Source organism: Cydia pomonella, chromosome 15 (assembly GCF_033807575.1).
Source record: "Cydia pomonella isolate Wapato2018A chromosome 15, ilCydPomo1, whole genome shotgun sequence".
NCBI classification, from domain to species: domain Eukaryota; kingdom Metazoa; phylum Arthropoda; class Insecta; order Lepidoptera; family Tortricidae; genus Cydia; species Cydia pomonella.
In genome coordinates, this window is record NC_084717.1 from 13,824,897 (window position 1) to 13,840,332 (window position 15,436).

Genomic DNA, 15,436 nt, shown 5'->3' on the forward strand with positions numbered 1-15,436 from the left:
AGGTTATAGTTAGTATTTGTGGCCTTTTTCACTAGCTTTTCGATCAGTGGGATAGGCCACCTACAAGTAACTTGAAGTAAATTTAAGTATTTCGCATTCGGATATTTAGAACTGACCGAAAGAATTGAAGATAACAAAAGAATATTTATCAGTTTATTATAAAATAATTTACGGCTTTTTATGTTTTTGTCATTATAAAATGTACTTAATAAATAATAATAAATTTAAAAGACACGTACAACGTGTTTTACAGTAATTTAATCTTACTTTAAGTATGTACATACAGTCGATAGATAGATAGTTGTACAATTTGGTAGGTGTTGTTGCGTCGTATAAAAAAGGGAGATAGTCCGTATGTGAGATGGTGAATACGGTTTGTCGTTGGTCGCGGTCGGCGGGGCGGGCGCCTGCAGCGCCGGCCTTAGCCCTCCGCAGGCGCCGCTCCTTCCTCGCCGCCCAAAGCTTTGTCGCACATTTTTTGTAGGAAAGCTGAAATAGCAAAAAATATGATTAATATTAATATGTAAAAAACTAACTACTAAGGGTAAGTTGGACCAAACCGTCGGTCATCGGAAAAACAATCGATAAAATTGATTGCAAAGTCGCCATCAAATATATCCGATTTCGGAGCGGCTAAGGTGTTAAAAATATCTGAACATGCACTTAAACGACTTGATAATAGTGCCTTTGTTTAGATATTTGTAAACACCTAGGGCGCTCCGATGTATCTGATGGCGACTGTACTCTGTACTATAAACTAGTCCTCTGCAGAATAACGTGAGTCAGTCTGTGCTATGCATGGTGCAATGCAACCCGCACAAAATATTACAACGCTGAAATGCGTTAAGTACCTAGATGAATGATTGGTTTGTTCATGGTGGGTACGTAGTTACTGCCACCGGACGTCGTACAATTTTTAATCAACTAAAAAATTTTTTTTTTCTTTTGTCATTTCAATAGAATGTTTTTTTTTTTCTTTTATTTTTGTTGAATTATGTTAAAGCACTGAAAGGTGTTAAAATCGGTTATTTTTATTATTATTCTTTTAAATTATATAGGTACTAGATGGTCAACCATGGTCAGTGATAGGTTACTACATATAAAGTTAACCATCAGCTGACGATGTTACCAATTGAGATCAACCTAAATGTTTGGAGAATTAAAAGATAAAGATGATTTTAGGTTACGATAAATTATAAATAGCTTCACACAGAAAATTATAACAAAGAATAATAGCAACTCTTTGAGACAACTTGAGCTGAAGAGCATAAATAAGTGTGCATAAGAATATTGTTATTGAAATATCTATACCCTTGTTCACAGTCGTACCGATTGCGTGGAAAATTTGGTTGGAATATCAACTTTAATGTCTGTGTAAGTATGCACTATGGTACTAATTAGAACATTTATTTTCCGTAATTAGAACGATTGTGAACTAGGGTATCGATATTACAGTAATCGTTGGTATCCTGAAAGCAATAATAAACTCGAAACTTTACCTGATATTGACCACCAAGTAAAATTAAAAACATCCAAGAAAAAGTATAAGACAGTAGCAAAGCACGAACGACGAGCAGCGATAGCGACACCCTTTATTAATGTATCTATCCACTTACGATCTTATAACTAAAGATATGACGGGATGTGGATCTTCTACGCCATCACCTTCTTCAGGAATGCTGGAAATGGACAAAAGGTAAAACAGGGGCACACACATCCAGTACACTACACATGCGTAATAATGGAAAAGGCTGATACCATCATTTCAATCTAAGGGGCATAATACTTTGTTTCTCAGCCAAATACTTCATGTACACTAAGGTCAATTTAAAATGGTGAAGATTTTTGCATTAGTAGGAATAAATAAATGGGTTCGTTTAGACTTTAGGATAAATCATTCTTGGCTACTAGGTGCACGTGTGCAATGAGCTAAATAAGGTATAACTACTTGCTATTTTAAAATGTCCAAATCCCAAACATTATTTACACTAAAGTAAAATGTAGGGTGCATTATTTCAATCCTTAGATTGAACAAATACGAGTAGTAATTAGAACAAAAATGTCAGTGAAACGGAAATCTAACTTTCTCTTTTCTAGATTATTATAAAGACTACCTATTTCAATAATAACGACTGACTGAAACGATGCACCCGATAAAAAAACCTTAAGTCTTGTTCTATCACATAAACATTCAAAAGTCAAAATACTACTATTTTCTAGATGAGTGAAGGATACTCACGCGCATAGGGAATCATGCCATCGTCATCTTCTGGGTCCATGCAGTCCTTGACGACCTCATCGACCTCTTTGTCATCAAGCTTCTCGCCTGGTGACGACAGAAACACAGCATTAGAGATACCATCCGAAAAAATATAAATATTTTGTTTTTCTTTTATTACTTGGCTATTTGCCTATGTCCCATTTAAATGGATTAATCTAGGTCCGGGTTTCATTGCCAAATACAGGTACATAATATACATTATATCCGTTTGTTATTAGAAGAGTATCAAGTTTTCTGACTATAACCATTCGTTTTACTATTTCTTCGTACAAATGATGCCCTTCCCCCCCCCCCCACCCTCCTCCTAACTGACCAGTTATTGACTATGTTCTATTTTAAAACATAAGTCACCGTATATAACGATGAAACAAAAAGGCGGGACTGAATTAGTATTCTTCCTTTACACGTTTGTTTATAGTAAACGCGAGCTCACCTAGCGCGAGAAGTGTGTGTGTAAGCTCGGCGCCGAGCATCATGCCGTTTTCGTTCTTGTCGTACAGCTTCAGACATTCCAGGAAGTCTTCATAACCTCCCTGGTCTTTGTCCTTTTTCGCTGAGGAGTAGATGGGAAGGAACTCTTCGACCTGCAATTGAAAGTTGGAAACTTGTAACAACATCACAATTTAAGATATTTTCTGTAAGTAAGTATTTACACTTTACAGACATATTAAAACAGCAAAATATGTACGATAAACTTGGCTATATACCTTGGCATGCAGGCTCGTGTACAATAAGATATGAAAGATTGTCAATTCGTGAATAGTCACGTCACGTCACATCTTTGAGTAGTCAATAGTTTGTGTCATTCACGATAACGCGCAGATTTGTCAAATCTAACCTCCAACAGGACATAACGAGTCAAGGCACGCGTCTTCGTGAATGACACGATTTATAAGAACAAATTAAATTAGGTGGGACACTTCAGGACACCTCATCTCCATGTAGAACTTATATATTAAAAATTTGAAATATAGAGTCAGTGCGGAAAGAATAGACGTGGAATATAAGGGAACCAAACTCTTCTCTTTCTTAAATTAGGTGTTTTATAACGTGTTTTTGTTGGATTTGGATATTATTAAGCAGGCAGGATCTCCGCCTATGCCCACAAGCCTAGCAATGGTTTTGAGATCGAGAAGCCACACCCCCTCCCCCTCTCCCCACCCTTAATTTAAAATTCTATTGAACACACCCAATAATAAACAGTACTTACAGTAAGGAACTTCTCGCCCTTCTTCTTGGTGCCGCCGAGCTTCTCGATGGTGGCAAGTGTGGGGTTGAAGTTGAGCGCCCTTAGGACATCGCCGAGGTTAAACGCGTCCACCTTGCCACTGCCGTCGAAATCGTAGATGGAGAAGGCGAAGGATGCCCCTGAGAAATAAATATAGTTAATCGTTTTGATTCCACTCGCGTAAAGTTGCCTTTCAAAAGACTGCATATAATCCACCTACTCAAGAAATCGAGATATGTGCCACCTAGAGGTTAAGGCGTTAGCCACAAATACTGAAGACGGCGATTCGCCGCCCTTGGAGGGCTTGATCTTTTTTTGTAGATAATCAATTTTCGTTTACAATTTATATGTATGTATGTGTATGTTTATGCTGATTAAAATTAAATGTTGTACGTGTACGTTAGTTAATTTATTTATTTATTTGTAATTCTATTGTAAGGTCATGTGGGTCAGAGAAACAAACTATTTTGCTCGGGGCAAGAGAAACACTATGAGAATTTTCTACAAGTGTTTTTCTTGCCCCAGTGTTTCTTTTACCCTATCTAACCTTTTCTCTACCCTATTTATTAATGTATATTTGGATATTTAAAACTGATCCATTTATTTATTTTTTATCTATTTATTTTAATTTATTGCGCTTGCAACACACGACATCAAGAATTTTGTCAAGAAGGTGGTCCGGCTGATGAGGCGTCTCAGGCGATCATAGAGCGGGGGCTTTCTTTGCCCACAAGCTAAGTTTGGCGGTGAAGCGGGCCCAGAGGGGTAACGCCGCTAGTGTTCTTGCAACCATGCCGGAAGGCAGTGATTTCGTGGATTTTTTTATATTTAGTTTATAGTTTTAGGTTTTTAGCTTAAGTGATTCTATTGTATGTATCTATGAACGATTAGAATTATAATCGATTTAAAATTGCAATTGAATACCTACCTAGTAGTTTTTTTACCTAAAAACATAAAAATACAAAACACAAAATAAAAACCTTGAGAAACAAGGTTGATGTAGACTGAACATTTCAGTGTCATTTGACCGTTGCAGTGTCTCGAAGTTGGGACGGTATAGGCCTGCTACAGACTATAAAGTGTAACTTACAATTAAGTGAGAATGCTTTATAAGGCATAAGGATGTCAGAAATTCTGCAAAATTGAACCCTATCAATTTACAATTTTATGCAAAGTTCAAAATCAGGTGGGAAATGTATTCTCTCTTTACATTATGGCAAAGATATACTTTTGGCCATACTTAAAGCATGATTGTAGAAAAGTGTGTATATGTATGTACATATACACATTTTCAGTTTATTTATTGTTATACGGATTGTATCAATAGATCAATGGAAAATTTAACCTCGTGTATATCAATACGATTGGAAACCTAAATTAATACATTGACTCAATGCTATAATTACGCAAATGTTTCCAGAATTATCTATTGTATTTGCACCTAAGCTCAGACAACACCATGGGCGCGGCCGCGTGGGCGGACATTCTTCGCCGAAAATATTTTATTTTCTCGCAAGTTTCGATATATTCACTGTGTTGACTTCTGACTCACATTCTAATTTTAAAGCGTAGCTCTGTGCCCTAATTGTGGCGCAGACCCAACTCCTTTGAACTTCTTTCTTATAACATAACTTCATCATTGAGTTTAATGAATTCTAAATCAACTATTAAGTTGCCAGAATCGAATTCAAACACAAATTAACAATAAAATAATATTCGTTACAAACTTTTATCGCCGACAGTTCTAACATGCCAACTCAATAAGGTTGCATTGCCTTAGGGATTAGAAGTTCATATGTATGATACACCTTCTTCATTGTCAGGCAAGATAGATGATCCTAATTGATAACCTACAATAATGTTACTGTTACCGAAGTTTTGTAGGTAGACATGTAAATTATTAAAATTAATTTATAATTATAGGTAAGTTTCATCGGACATAGGTAATTGGTTCAAATCTGGTAAGGTATGAGCTAAATAAACTAACAAGGGCATAAGTAGTGATAATATTTTTTTTTGATAAATAATTTAATTTGTTTTTTTTTTTAATTATAATTATTATCAATATACCTATGTAAACATTCCTTAAAAAAAGTATTTATTGTAGGATTTTTTTCTACTTACCTAATAAAAAACATATTTAATTATTAATTATTTAATTATTAATTATTTTGAAATACAAGTTCATATTTAAATATAATAAAGTATAAGTTATAACTTCAGGTTATGGATTATCATAATAACCTGGTGCATATGTAGAGATCAGCTGATCGACAGCAGATGATGACCTTGATATTGACAGTAAGCCAGATTGTAAATGACGAGTGTATGATAAGAGTATCCGTATACGTAGACGCAGGTAGATTTTGGCTGGGCGCCGAAAACATAAAGCAGGGTTGCAGTGAAATTTGAGCGGAGTTTCTCTGTTTGGGCGGGCGGGCCGCGCGCCACGTGACCGAGGGATAAATATAGAACGCAGCGCGCGCGCAGCGTGGCCATGCCAATGCCGCACCACCGGCATCTCTTAGCAACGATTACGCGAACCTTATTAGAGAAACGATTCTATACTTAGATGTTACGATGCTCGCTCGCATTACATTCATTTTGTTACCATTCATAACCGTCAATGTTCCAATGCATACATCATTATGTCATCTTCCATAAAAATCAACAGGTACATAACTGTTAAATCTGTGCGACCGTTTGAACTGTTCCGCAAAATAAGAGTTAATATAATCTTATCGTTATTAGTATCAAATAAAATAAATACTCACTTTCGACGTCGTTCTTGCTGAGGTCGCTCTGAAAATGACGAAAAATATTTCGTTACTTTTCATGTTCAATGGTAGCATGCTATGTGTAGGATTAGTTGTGTAGCAGCGTCAGGGCACTGAGTGTTTGTGTTATCTGTCCAAGCATACAATACCATGTTAATTCACTGTCTCTTAAGCACAACACTGATTTTAAACGTGGTTCTATGTACTGGTCGTTCCAGAACTTTGACATTCTTCCGGTCTGCGGAATATGTTTCGCGAGATTAGAACGCGCGTCTGATAGATATCACTGGCCGAGCTAAATGTCCGTTTTTTCACTGAACTCCTTTATCACAATTTCACTGACGTCAGGAGTGACTCACCATTTTGTGTGGTGGTAGTTGGTTCCCTCCCGGTCTTCACTGGCGAACGTTCAGACAAGAAGTGGGGCTCGGCAACTTTTCGCGGGACTGTTTTAACTGGCTTAGATGGCGCACCCGTCTGGATATTTGAGATTTAGCCCAGGAATCCGCGACCATTCTATTTTCAGCGGAGTCGGTCCGTCGCCGCGACCGCTTCGGATAAGCGTCCTTCGCACGCGCGCGAGCGAGACGAGGAGCGTTCCCGCCCGCCCTCGCCAAACACACCAACCGCACACTATTCCAATGATAAATCTACATCTTCGATAACTATTTTGATCGGATCTCTTTCGGAAATCGAGGTGTTCGACAGCTACCTGCTCGACCCGCGCTGACTGATTTAATGGCGATGGCATTGCTAATGAAATCAATTCAAAAGCACCTGTTATAGAATCTATGATTGCAAAAAATCCTCAGTGACTGGACTGTGACGTTAGTCACGTAGATGCTTGATTGGTGAAGATTTCATTTACGATTAAACTTTTACGTTATATAGTCTAATAGTAAAATAAAAAGAAACATTCATGTTAGATCAAATTTATTTAGAAGACTTAGGTATTCGTATCATTTAAGTAAATCAATCAAATTTAAATATCACAGCAAGGCTATTAGACATCACCACATTCATTAGGTTTAGTTTCGAAAGTGTAATCCATCCAGTGATGGGAGTTGAGGAGTGCCTCGTTGATGGTGTTGCACTTGGCGTGGCAGGTCAGCACGGTGGAGGACACGCGGTGATCCAGCAGGCTGGCGGCGCGGCGGCGCACGCCCGGTGACAGTGGCCGCTGGCTAGCCGATTCCGCAGCCTGTAATCAATAATCATCATAAATATTTATTGAATTTAAAAAAGTACTGGATAGGCTCTATCATCAGAAACGAGGTCACTATGGAGTACGTAAAACGCCATCTTGCACAAAACAAACGTGTCGAACCTAGGGAGAACTTGGCCTTTGGCCTTCACAAGATCTCGGAGTGCTCGGTTTTTATTAAACTCTCGTCGTCTTCGTAGGGGTCGTGGTAGGGTTACCACAGCTGGACCATAGACTTCTCATTGAGGTCATATGGGGTCGTCCAGAGCCGAAATATCGATTTCCTGCTCCAGCTCTAGCGTGCAAGTTTATAGAACGTGTCATTCACGACGACGCGTGCCTTCAACTCGTACATATTGTCATGTTATTAAAGGTTAGATTTGACAAATCTGCGCGTCATCGTGGATGACAGGAACTATATTATACACCGTGGGCTGGTAAAACCCGACAAATGTAAATTTTTAACCGCACTTAGAAACTAAAATGTCGTACAGTTTTCTAAAATCGATCTTGTTTTAGAGATATTGTCAATTTTTGTAAAAAAATGTTTTTATAATAACTTAGGTTAAAAACGCCTTTTTGGCTGCGACTCTGCCACTACGTGACTTGGTTGAAACATACTACTAACAGACATTAAGGTTTTAAAGGAAACTCGTAATTTTTATCGTTAAATTTAAAAAAAAATACTTACCTATTCGTTGTAATGTTTTTTTAGCCAAAATGTAAAAGAAAAAATATGTCGTGTGCAAAAAAACCTAATTTTTTTTTCGGCAAAAAGGTATGCGCGGATAAATTCTATCGGGTTTTGATTTAACAGCCCACGGTGTATATAAAAAAAATAAGTCACCTGCAAACCCATTGAATAAGCTTGCATGTAGAAGCTGCAATTGAGAAAATATGTATGCTTATGTAAACTTGCTCGTTGAGCATATCTAAACATATGATTCAGATGCTCGTAGTAAATATAATTAGAACATGTGTTACACTACTATTTTGAAATTCTACTGATTAATAATATAATAAGACCTAATTTTGCTACGAGTAACATCTCGTAATACGTCATCTACTCGCGAGTATTAGGTATAATTATGGATAAAAACACAACGTTAATTTTAATTTCTAAAGCAAAGTTGAACAAGTGGGTATTTTAATATATTCCACACGGCTAACAGTTGAACGCGTTAGCGTATATTTATCGTAGATATTATTATGTTTCCTCTCTCGAATCAAGGGTACAGGTGTGTGTGGGTCTGTGTGTGTATGTGTGTGACCTATTTCCTTTGCCTTATTCAATCATGAAACTAATCTTCATTTAATTGTGTGAATCGTGATCTTCGTGAATCAAAATTTTGATACAAATCTTTAAATAAATATTTTCTGAAACAAGATTATGAGTAGTATCCATCGTAGTAAGTATATGTAATTATTTATATGTATTTGTGAAGGATGTAGTACTTAGTATTATTAATTATATATAATATAATATAATATATATTTTTTTTATATTTTTTATTATATTATAATATATTTTATATGTAGTTTATTACGTTTTTCAGTTGTTTTCAATAGTTCCTTATTAAATTTTCTTACGAAAAGTAAGTAAGTACTTTCTTGTACTATTTTTATTACGTACTTCTCTGTTTAAGCGCTATGGTTGACTGGTAGAGTATGGCTTTAGGCATTAAGCCCGCCATTTCTATTTTTTATATTTTGTGCAATAAAATTTAAATAAATAAATACAAGACATAGTTAAATTTTTATTTCCAGGAGTTTTGCTTTGCTACCAGCCCCGGTTGCAGGTCAGGAATCTGGATCCCTGTAAACACCAGCCTTGAACGAGTCAACTTTTGCGCCGGAGGTCGCAGTAACGTTCACGCGGCTTTAATATGATCGAATGAGTAAACCTTGCGTTTTCCAGTAGCTTTGCGTCGCCACCAACCCCGGATGCAGGCCAGGAACCTGGCTCCCTGCAGTCGCCACCGATGTACAAGTCTACTTTTGCGGGAGCCGGCAGAGACACCGGAGGTTGCGGCTAAACCTTCTCGTGGCTTGCTATGATCCTAAATTACACATTTCAATTAAAACATAACCCAAGACAATGTGAACCTTTGCCTGGAACACTTTTCTGCGCCATTATTTATCAAGATAGCTAACTAATAGCTAAATGCATGCAAACCTTGTAAGCAACGAGAATATTGAGGGCACTTTATTAATATTCTGGGCAGAAATTGATTTGAAATTTCAAAGGTAATTAACTAACAATGTTAAACAACATTACGTTATGTATATCTTCCCGGGACTCGTCGTACGAGCGGCCAGTATCGGTAGAAGTATTTGCTGTGAGCAGTGCGATTTCTTGCATCAACATCCCCTTGGGATCTTCTATTATAGGATACTCCTCTTCATCGGAGCATTGATCGTAATCACCTAATAAAATTTTAACAATGATATCCACTAAGTACTGCAGGACTTGGGTTTGGATTATACCAGATAAACAAAATTCTCTGGATATGATGTCAATAGTGGATTAAATAAACATATAAGATTTCAATTGGTTAGCTCTTATACTTTAGATTTTATTGATTAAAAAAACCGTTATCGTCACTGACTTACTCATACACAACGGTACTTCCTGAAGCCCTAAAAAGCCAACATTGGGTATGTAAGCTAGTATTAGTAAAAAACAAAACAATCTAAGACTGAACTTTTACCCCCCATGCCTCATAAACAAGGGGATGGAAGTTTGTATGAGACTTGCGCAAATTTGCATGCTAGAGGTCTGAAATTTATATAGAGACTTCTAGTTATAAATAATATAAAATACTTATTTCAGGATTAATAAGCAACTTACAAAAAAAAGTGAAATCCCGCCTAAAACTTTTTCATGTAAAATGTTGCCGAGACTATATGGCTCGCACTGTCAAAAAGACCCAAGCTTCCAACTCTTTGCGATCTAACACTACAATCCTTAACTTCACAAACTCTACACCTTAGTCAAAATATTGGGCTAATAGGCTGTTTCGTTACTACAAGAACATTTATATAACAGAAAGTAATATGTGAAGTGAAGACATGTGACTGTAGCGAAACGGCTAAGCCTGTATGTTGTATATTGACTAAAGTTTAGAGTTTGTGAAGTTAGAGCGCGCTGAATTAGAAGCTTGGCTCTACATACGAACTGATAACTTTATGACAGTGCGAGCCATATAGTCTCGTCTGGGCAACATTAACATGAAAATGTTTTTGGTGTGTATTAAATTAACTTACGGTTCAGAGTAAGATACGTATTTTCATATAATTCCGAATTTTCGTTCTTGTTATCAAGATCACACTGTTGAAACAAATGACATGTAAGTATAAGTAAGTGGAGTAGACACATACATTGCGTACTGTCATATCGAACATTTAAATATAAAAATTAAATAAATAAATATTATTAGCTAAGTTTAAACACTTTAAACCTGTAAGGCCATTTGTGACGTCATTGGATCTTGCGGTATCTCATAAACATTTTCCGTACATGGTGAATCGTCTTGATGCACGTAGAACACCACGTCTTTGTCATAATCTTCTAATGCTTCTTCTATGTAAGAAAAGGAAGAATTTCCTGAAATCCTTACTCGTTTGTCAACAGACTCTCTCTCTTTCTCTTCCGTTATACGGAACGCATCAAGTGCTGCGTTCATGTAAAAATCCATTACATTATTTATACAGAAAGGTGATAAAACGTTGTACTCAGCGTTCTGTGCATGATTTGTATGGTCGCTAAGTCCTAATTCCACGTCACTTATGTCAAACAAGTGATTTATGAATAGAGATGTAGAGTTGTTCAACTCGTGTTGTTGCTGTGGGTAAGTAATTTATTAGTAAGTAATATGTTAAGGGCAAGTATACAGTGACTGGCGTATTTTTTATATGGACTTATATTTTACCTCCTCTGTTAAGTCGTCTCCTTGGCCGTTTTCTTTTTTAGTTTTATCGTCTGAAACATTTTATTCGAAATTTGTCAAGTACAGCAAAATCGGAGATAAAAACTAATACGTTAATATGCCGCCTACATTCTTCGATATCTTTTGTGTTTCTATAAGGATATAAAAGTGCGAATAGGTGCCATTAGCTTTTCGTGTTAATTTACGTTGTTTACCTGCAACTTTTTGCGGTGTAGACGTCACCAAGACATTTGGTTCCGACTCAATCTTAGCATTATCAGCCCCCTCGATGAAGTTATCGACCGCGGTGTCGACATATGTGGCGTCTTCGCCTGCGCGAATAATGAACGTCAAATCTGATCTTACGGCGTTCACTCTCGATGACAAATATTCACGAGGCCGTCCTGCGAAACCAAGTTAATCTGTTGGTATAGTTTAAAATAAGGTTTAGTTTGATCCCACTGTATAATGTGACGTACAGCGAGCTGCAGAATTGCAGGATATAAATGAAATTCAATCATAAAGTGGCCATGCACTTTTGCAGCTGGGTGTGCCTACTCCGACATATAAGAAGTTACTTACTGACCACTGTAAAAAACTGACGGACAAACTTTTTATGAATTAGTATGTACTTGTAGTGATTTTTATGAACAGTATGAACATTTTTGAAGCTGAGTAAATACTTAAATTAAAAAAAATAATGTTTTGCGAATGGCTTATGGTTCGAAATGCTCCGGGATAGATCAAAGGTAACGTAAATATATTAAAATAATATATAAAACTTATGAATACCCGACTCTAAGGCGGCGTTTGCAATCATACAACCCTCCTGCAGAACTAGATTGACTAAATGATAGGCAAGTAAGCCTGCAACACGGGAATTATTGTCACTCTCTTCCATTATTTTATAATATTTTCAGTTCAAATTTCATCTTTCTCTATTAAAATTTTCTAACCTTGACTTGACATATACATATGTCATGATTGTTTTGTTTTTTACCTTTTTTCCAGCCATTGCTGATATAATCCAAGGCTCGCCGAGGCGAATCGAATCGAATCGCAATAATTCACCTTCTATACATTTACTATGAATGGTAAATTCGAATCCATAATCTGCCTATACAATACTTACTCTTTGCTCGACTCTTCGTCAATAGCAAGATAGCAAGTCAATAGAAGTAGTTTCATAGTAAATGCGATTCGCCTCGACGAGCTTCATACGATCGAGCCTAGTGGACTTCAGCCTTTATACGCACATATAAAAGTTAGGTACCTACAGATACCTATAGTGGCAATATTCTTTGGGCAATATGCACTAGAATGAATAGCCTAGATATTTAATAAACAAATGGTGTAGGATTCAAATAATTTCAATCAAAAAATATACATTTAAGCGTTACTATAAGTAGTTACGATGTGTTACAGTTTCTAGCAGTGACAAGGAAACGTACGGAATTCAAACTTACTTAAAATATTTTTTAAGAAAAAAACCGACTTCAATGAGGGAGACCGGTGAAAGAACGATTATTGTTGATTTTGGATTTCATACCAGAGACATGTCAGTCGCTTCGCTTGACAGACAGATGAAGTGTGCGAAAGGGAAGCCATGACGTATACGAACAAGCCATAAGTGCGAAAGAGGCAGACTACATATGAGAAAACGTAACCAATTTTGAGTTCGAAGGCGGCCGAGGCGGCCAAAATCATATTGCCGTATTTTTTAACGTGAAAAATATAAGAGAATCAAAAAGAAAAATATATATTAAGTAATTTAGTGACGATGGTGTCATGTTGTGTGCCGGGTTGTAGTGTTTCAGGGCCAAAAAACCCAGGAAAATACTCATTTCACAGGTAATTATGATATTCCTAGCGAAATTTTCGTAACGATATTTTATCAAATGAACAGCATAAAAAGTGTAAAAAACCAATTTATACAGTTCATTATAAGTTTTCTTGCTTAAGCTTCAATTGTGTGTTAATATTTCATCATATTAGTCAATATTTTAGAATATTTTGTGTAAAAACCTAAACTGTTACTTTACGCTAGGGCTTGACAAAATGTTCATATGACTGTATCGATAACTTGTCGGTATATAAGTAGGTATGGAATTAGTTGTTTACAAGATATCATTAAGATATTACCTTTACAACCGACTTAAAATATTTTTGAAGGTGCACATGTTTAGCGATAAATTTAAACTTCACTTTCCAACACAGTACTTACATTTTATACACTTTTCCACGGCTTTGCCGCCAACACAAGGAAACACAAGACAGCGTATACTTGTACACAGCGTATACACACCCAACCCAACTTGTCAGCAGGAAAAGGCGCGAAATTCAAATTTTCTTTGGTAAGTCAACTCTTTGCGAAGACATTTTCAAACAACTTCAACTTTATCATTTTCAACTTTTTCAAACACATTTGAAAAAGTAGTCGATAAAGCAGTTAAACATCGATAGATTATTAATATGTTGTAACATGACATCACTATTTTTGTTCGCACATAGACAATTTACGCACACACTTGCATTTCATTTTTGGTCGCACTTTCGAAGTTTGACAGTCGTTCTATACTATCCTATTTCTATGTTTCATACAATGAAATTAAAAAGACAGGGTCCTACGCCTAATTAAGTAGAAAAAGAGGTAACATGTTTTTTTTTGTCACTGCACCCACCTTGACACATTTCAGATTTGCCCAATGGTTGACTGGTACCCGCAATAGGGTATTCTACTGTATTTAAGATAAATTATTTCACGCCATGCATGAAATAAAGCACCCGATAATTATTAAAAAAACTAAATCGGATAGAAATATAAAAATGTGCCTTGAAAACCTAACTGCCTGACAAACATGCAAAGAGAACAAATTACCAAACGTGAACTATGCACCATTGAAGAGTTACATTCTGTTCATCATCAGCAGTTCCACTTCATCAAATGTCACTTCTACAAATGTAATTACTTGATTTGTTGATGAAAATACTAAGCTCACTATATATATATATATATATATATATATATATATATATATATGCCTTTAACATTTGAGGAGTTCCCTCGATTCCTCATGGACCCCATCGTCAGAACTCGAACTTGACAAAAATTGTCTTGAAAATCTAATTTGCTTAACAAACACAGCGAAGAGGAGAAATCGCCAAACGTGTACTATGTGTCGTTGAAGAATTCCATTCTGATCATCATCAGCGGTTCCACTTCATCAAATGTCACTTTTTTTAAATGTAAATGCTTGATTTGTTAAAGAAAATACAAAAATCATATGTCTTTCATATTTGAAGAGTTCCCTCGATTCCTCATGGACCCCATCGTCAGAACTCGAACTTTACAAAAATTTGTCTTGAAAATCTAATTTACTTAATAAACACAGCGAAGAGGACAAATCGCCAAACGTGTGCTATGCGTCGTTGAAGAGTTCCATTCTGATAATCATCAGCAGTTCCACTTCATCAAATGTCACTTTTTTTAATGTAAATTCTTGATTTGTTAAAGAAAATACAAAAATCACTATATGTATGCCTTTCAATTTGAAGAGTTCCCTCGATTCCTCATGGATCCCATCATCAGAATCGGTTCAGAAATGACGGAGTGATGGAGTAACAAACATTAAAAAAAAACATACAACCGTATTAATAACCTCCTCCTTTTGAAATCTTGAAGTCGGTTAAAAATGTACGAGAAATGAATAATGTTCTAGGTACACGTACATACTTACGTGACAACAATGATCAATCTGTCACCGCTATCGCTAGGAAGGATATTTTCATAATTCATTTATGTAGCAGTCGAGTTTTCAACTGTCTTGTGAATAGGTAGTTGAGAATGAGAAAATATTTACGAGAAGTGTACGAGTACGTTCAGGTTCTAAGACTTAAGAGGCTGTCAACACCCAATGTCCTTGAAATTGATGTTACTTAAACAGTTTTTTAAGAAAGACTATTTGTTTTAGTCAAGTAAGAAAAATATATGTTCATATTAATTATATTTCAAAGACC

General features: G+C 36.2%; 3 protein-coding genes across 8 annotated transcripts in view; all 3 read right to left on the bottom strand.

The window, feature by feature from the left end:
• The window catches only part of LOC133525931 (protein sprint), a 474,626-nt gene that overhangs the window by 216,877 nt on the left and 242,313 nt on the right, over window positions 1-15,436 (bottom strand). The window lies entirely within an intron of this gene.
• LOC133525924 (myosin light chain 1-like) lies at window positions 239-6,782 on the bottom strand. 2 transcript variants are annotated; one of them, XM_061862345.1, is made up of 7 exons: window positions 6,646-6,782; window positions 6,284-6,311; window positions 3,492-3,649; window positions 2,715-2,865; window positions 2,240-2,326; window positions 1,617-1,679; window positions 239-489 (listed from the first exon to the last, which is right to left on the bottom strand). In XM_061862345.1, the coding sequence occupies exons 1-6, from the start codon at window positions 6,646-6,648 to the stop codon at window positions 1,654-1,656; spliced, it is 453 nt and encodes a 150-aa protein (XP_061718329.1). In that variant the 5' UTR covers window positions 6,649-6,782; the 3' UTR covers window positions 239-489; window positions 1,617-1,653. The 2 variants fall into 2 exon arrangements, with proteins under 2 accessions (XP_061718329.1, XP_061718328.1); XM_061862344.1 differs by lacking the exon at window positions 1,617-1,679 and having other exon boundaries at window positions 6,646-6,776.
• Window positions 7,203-13,365, bottom strand: LOC133525922 (uncharacterized). Of its 2 annotated transcripts, XM_061862342.1 has the most exons (8): window positions 12,212-13,365; window positions 11,635-11,823; window positions 11,423-11,472; window positions 10,952-11,335; window positions 10,758-10,821; window positions 9,769-9,917; window positions 9,395-9,550; window positions 7,203-7,487 (listed from the first exon to the last, which is right to left on the bottom strand). In XM_061862342.1, exons 1-8 carry the CDS (start codon window positions 12,318-12,320, stop codon window positions 7,290-7,292), a joined length of 1,299 nt encoding a protein of 432 aa, XP_061718326.1. In that variant the 5' UTR covers window positions 12,321-13,365; the 3' UTR covers window positions 7,203-7,289. The 2 variants fall into 2 exon arrangements, with proteins under 2 accessions (XP_061718326.1, XP_061718327.1); XM_061862343.1 differs by lacking the exons at window positions 9,769-9,917; window positions 10,758-10,821.

Coding starts and splice junctions, on each gene's coding strand:
- LOC133525924 (XM_061862344.1), bottom strand. Junction 3,650..6,283: donor CAGCAAGAACGACGTCGAAA/GTGAGTATTTAT, acceptor TTTATTTCTCAG/GGGCATCCTTCGCCTTCTCC. Junction 2,866..3,491: donor AGGGCGAGAAGTTCCTTACT/GTAAGTACTGTT, acceptor TTTCAATTGCAG/GTCGAAGAGTTCCTTCCCAT.
- LOC133525922 (XM_061862342.1), bottom strand. CDS start 12,320: ATGGAAGAGAGTGACAATAATTCCCGTGTTGCAGGCTTACTTGCCTAT. Junction 11,473..11,634: donor TACACCGCAAAAAGTTGCAG/GTAAACAACGTA, acceptor AAAATGTTTCAG/ACGATAAAACTAAAAAAGAA. Junction 7,488..9,394: donor AAGCTACTGGAAAACGCAAG/GTTTACTCATTC, acceptor TATTGATTACAG/GCTGCGGAATCGGCTAGCCA.